This window comes from Limulus polyphemus, unplaced genomic scaffold (genome assembly GCF_000517525.1).
Source record: "Limulus polyphemus unplaced genomic scaffold, Limulus_polyphemus-2.1.2 Scaffold12903, whole genome shotgun sequence".
In the NCBI taxonomy this organism is placed as follows: Eukaryota; Metazoa; Arthropoda; class Merostomata; order Xiphosura; family Limulidae; genus Limulus; species Limulus polyphemus.
The window spans coordinates 1-3943 of NW_013678513.1; the positions used below are offsets into that span (position 1 = coordinate 1).

The 3943-nt window shown below is 30.2% G+C and overlaps 1 protein-coding gene across 1 annotated transcript in view; it reads right to left on the reverse strand.

Moving 5' to 3' along the window:
• Positions 1–524: 524 nt before the first annotated feature.
• LOC111084024 (protein FAM135A-like) overlaps positions 525–3943 on the reverse strand; it is a gene marked incomplete at its 5' end in the record, with an annotated part of 8583 nt that continues 5164 nt past the window's right edge. The window contains 2 exons of the mRNA XM_022380798.1: positions 525–626; positions 3669–3760. Of these exons, the coding sequence (XP_022236506.1) occupies positions 525–626; positions 3669–3760 (194 nt within the window). The remainder of the gene's footprint in view (positions 627–3668; positions 3761–3943) is intronic.

Here is a 3943-nt window from a genome sequence, read left to right on the forward strand (position 1 = left end):
AGCTTCATTTATTTTTAGGGTAGCTCCCAAACAAATGGAAATGCAAGAAGATGATCCAATTTTTAGAAAAAATAGTTAAAAGAAGCAAATATTGATGTGTGTGATAGATGGATTTGGTGTTTATTGCACATTAATTATCAAGCAATTCTTAAGAAGCTCTTGTTCAACAGGGCATAGTTCCTGTTAGTTTGTTAGCATTTAGCTACCAGAATTAAACATGTTTATTACAACATCTAAGATATCCTGTTCTTATAAATTTTTAAATCACTCATCTAATTACTTGATAAGTTTCTTTTGTTTAAATCAAAAGCTAGGTTTGCCAATCAAGTACAGGTCTGCATCTAGATACGAATCTAACCCAACTTGCTGGAAGCTACATTCCTTTGTTTACAGGTAATAGTGCAGACTTGTGATTGTTCAGGATGTATCTCGAGTTAGGGCTGGCTAGTGTTAACTTTGCTATAGATAAATTAATTATGGAATGCAGTACACAAATCAGCTGACCCAGATGATGTAACTAAAATTCACCTGATCTTAGTAGGCACTAAACCATACACTTCAATGTGGTAGGTAATTTCAGATACCAGTCGATCTGTCATCACTTCAAAGTCTCCAAATGTTTCTCCCTTTAGAGAAACAAAATCAATCATTACTAAGGAGCCGCTCACTTGAATAAGCTACTGACTTATCTAAGTTTTTAAATTAGGACTAAACATATTATCATAGTTACAGAAAATTAAAAATTTCTGAGTTCAAAACTGAATTCCAATAACAATACTGACCTTTAAGATTCATAAATCGAGGCTCATTAATTTGACACACCTATTGCAGGGTTGGCTTTATTGTAATTTAACAAATTTCTAGATAAAATAGTTGAAAACTTTAAACGAATTTTCTCAAGACTATGTTGCCTATAGAAATATCTTTCATTTATATGAACCTGCAGCCTTGAATAGTAAATATTTCTTTAGATTCTATTTGTAAAGAGACAATTAGAAATACTTGCCTTTGTTGTAGATTTTGATTATAAATTTTATGTCTTTGCATTCTTGCGAATGTTTACAGAAAAAAAAATTATTTTATAAAATTAAATATTGTACCTTTGTTTTGATTTGACAAATACCCACACAATTTCAGCATGTTTACGATCAATGGTATACCTCCTTTAATACCTTACATTAATATAATTTGGGAAAGTGGATGTCTGTCTGTTGCATTTGATTAAGTCAATTTTTTCTCATGGTTTGTCAGTTCTACGTAACTCTGTACATGGTACAATCATTCCACGTGTTAAAGATTTATGTTCCAGAAAGTTCAAATACTGAATACATTGTTTACAAAGAAGGTCTGTAAACAATTTTTCTAACATGAATCCAACACTCCTTAGTATTAGTCCATGGATTGGAACAACACAACTCTACATATTTTGTCAAATTTTGACATGTTCTACTAGCAGAATAATATCATTTGGGATAAAGATGTCTGTCCATTACATTTGAATATAAAAAATAAACATGCAAAAAACAATGTGTAGGTGTAAGGCCTACTAAGAGCTACTCTTATTGATACATGTTAATTTTTGTATCTACATTTTGTTAAAATTTAACGAAAAACTTTTTCTACTACAAAATTTTAAGATCATAATTTTCATGAATTGCTGTCATATCAAAACAATTTTTAAAAGCCAATTTTTAAGAGTACTGTTTATGTTGTTTTATTCCAGTAAAATATGTTATATTTTTATATTTAAAAGGAAATGTATGTGCAATAAGAATGTTTGAACATGTATTTATTCAAATTTTCAAAAAGTATGCTGTGTAATTTTATATAATTTTGTTTACAAACTGAATTCTGTTAACAAGTGCAAAAACATGGATTACGAATTCAAACTTTTGAAGGAGGGGGTATTCCCAGTATCAACATTGACAGAAATAGGTTTTAGTTTCAAAATAACTTTTATAAAGAGAACATCTTAGTGGCCAGATATTCTATTTTCTATAGTTCCATAAGAATGCAAAATAAACAAAAAAACACAACTGTATATATTTTGTTGAACTTTGACACATTTTACTAGTATGTAAAAGTGGCCTAACACAGTAGTCTTGTTGATGAAACAAAGTTGATACAGCTGAATACAAAATGATTTAACTAAGCCTACTTCATCTTGTTCCATCAAAAATATTTATTTTTCTTATATCTTACTGTAAAATCATAATTCAATTGAAGTATAAAATCACAAAGCAAGCTTTAAAAAGATTGTATTAGTGTAATTTATGATGTCTTTCTGCCTAAGAAACCATGAGTGTCATATTATGCCTGGAAACAAATTCAGCAAACTCGAAAACACTAGTGCTTTCATTCAGAGGTGAAAAGACATAAAATCAAAACTTGCAGTTTAACAAAAAACGATTATTTATAAAATTGAATAACATTCTTTTATTGAATACATTTCAACTCTTTAAAGTTTTATTTTTAAATAAGTGGAAGAAAGACTACAAGTTTATGTTCGTTAATAATGTAATTTAATTGTACAATTTCTCCTCTCAAGAAAAGATGCACCAACTTGGCAAGAAAAGTTAACCGAATGGTCAGCTCAATCGGAGAAGGAATGTTGACTATAATTCAAAATTTGCTACGTAAAATGTACAAGTATGTTGTGCACAAAACATTGGATGTATCAGGGACGTATTTGTACTCAAGATGTCTACGAATTGCTGACATCAGCCTGACTCAGACTTTTACAATTCAAAGAACAAGGTGATATTTATTTGAAGGATAAAAATACTTTTGTCCATCGTACAGTTTTCATAATGTGTTGAACATCTGAAAAGCATATTACAGTTTTTTTTGCAGTATCCCTATATAGTGTGGGTGGTATTTTCTCTATCACCCCAAACTGCTGCTAATTCAGCTACATAAGGGTAAAATAAACAGATAACTCTGACATCAATTACATAATACCATCTTGAATTCACTCTGTAAAAACTCATGGTATGTACACTATGACCTCTCCTCCAGATACAAAGGTATAAACAGAAGCTTCATATATAATATTCTAAAACACGTTAATTGTACATTCTTTTAAATTTTCGTGACTTTTCAAACCGTTCAAAGAATTTATCTTGTTTAATAATGTAATTCAGTGGTGCAACTTTTCCCTTGAAACAGGATATGCCCATTTGAGAATGAGAGAGTTAAACAGAAGCTTCAGTAATTAGCTGTGATTCTTTTAAGTTTATTATTTTTAAAACTGTACAAAGAAGTAACACAGTTGTTCTTTGTGTGTGTATCCAACTTAAGTATGCCTACATCTTGAAGACAGCCTTTCAAAACGCTGCTGACTTTACCGAGTGGCTAAACTTTAGCTTCCAGAATTTATTTTGTAAGTTCAGTGTCAACTTAACAGTTTTTAATCCAGTAAGATTTATGAAATATATTTCAAGATATAATGCATGAAAGTTTCCATTTACTTTGTGTAGTTAGAACATAGATGATGACACAGCTATACATTTATACTCATTCCCAAAATGCTACATTTCTTATACAGATACATCAAAAACCCTTCAGCAAAATATATTTGCTTTTAAAATATATAACTCTTACTATACTAGCAGGTATCTTCAAACATAAAATTTCTCAAGTATATTGATTTTAGAAAATAAACAGACCTGATTTCGTTCTGACATCAGAAACTCAAAGTTAACATTAGGCAGCCCAAGCTCCAAGTAGGTCCTGAACAATCGCAAGTCTGCACTGTTACCTGTAAACAAAGGAATGTGGAAGAATAGGGACTTCATAATTTATCTATAGTAGAAGAATAGGGACTTCATAATTTATCTACAGTAGAAGAATAGGGCTTTGTAATTTATCTACAGTAGAAGAATAGGGACTTTGTAATTTATCTACAGTAGAAGAATAGGGACTTTGTAATTTATCTATAGTA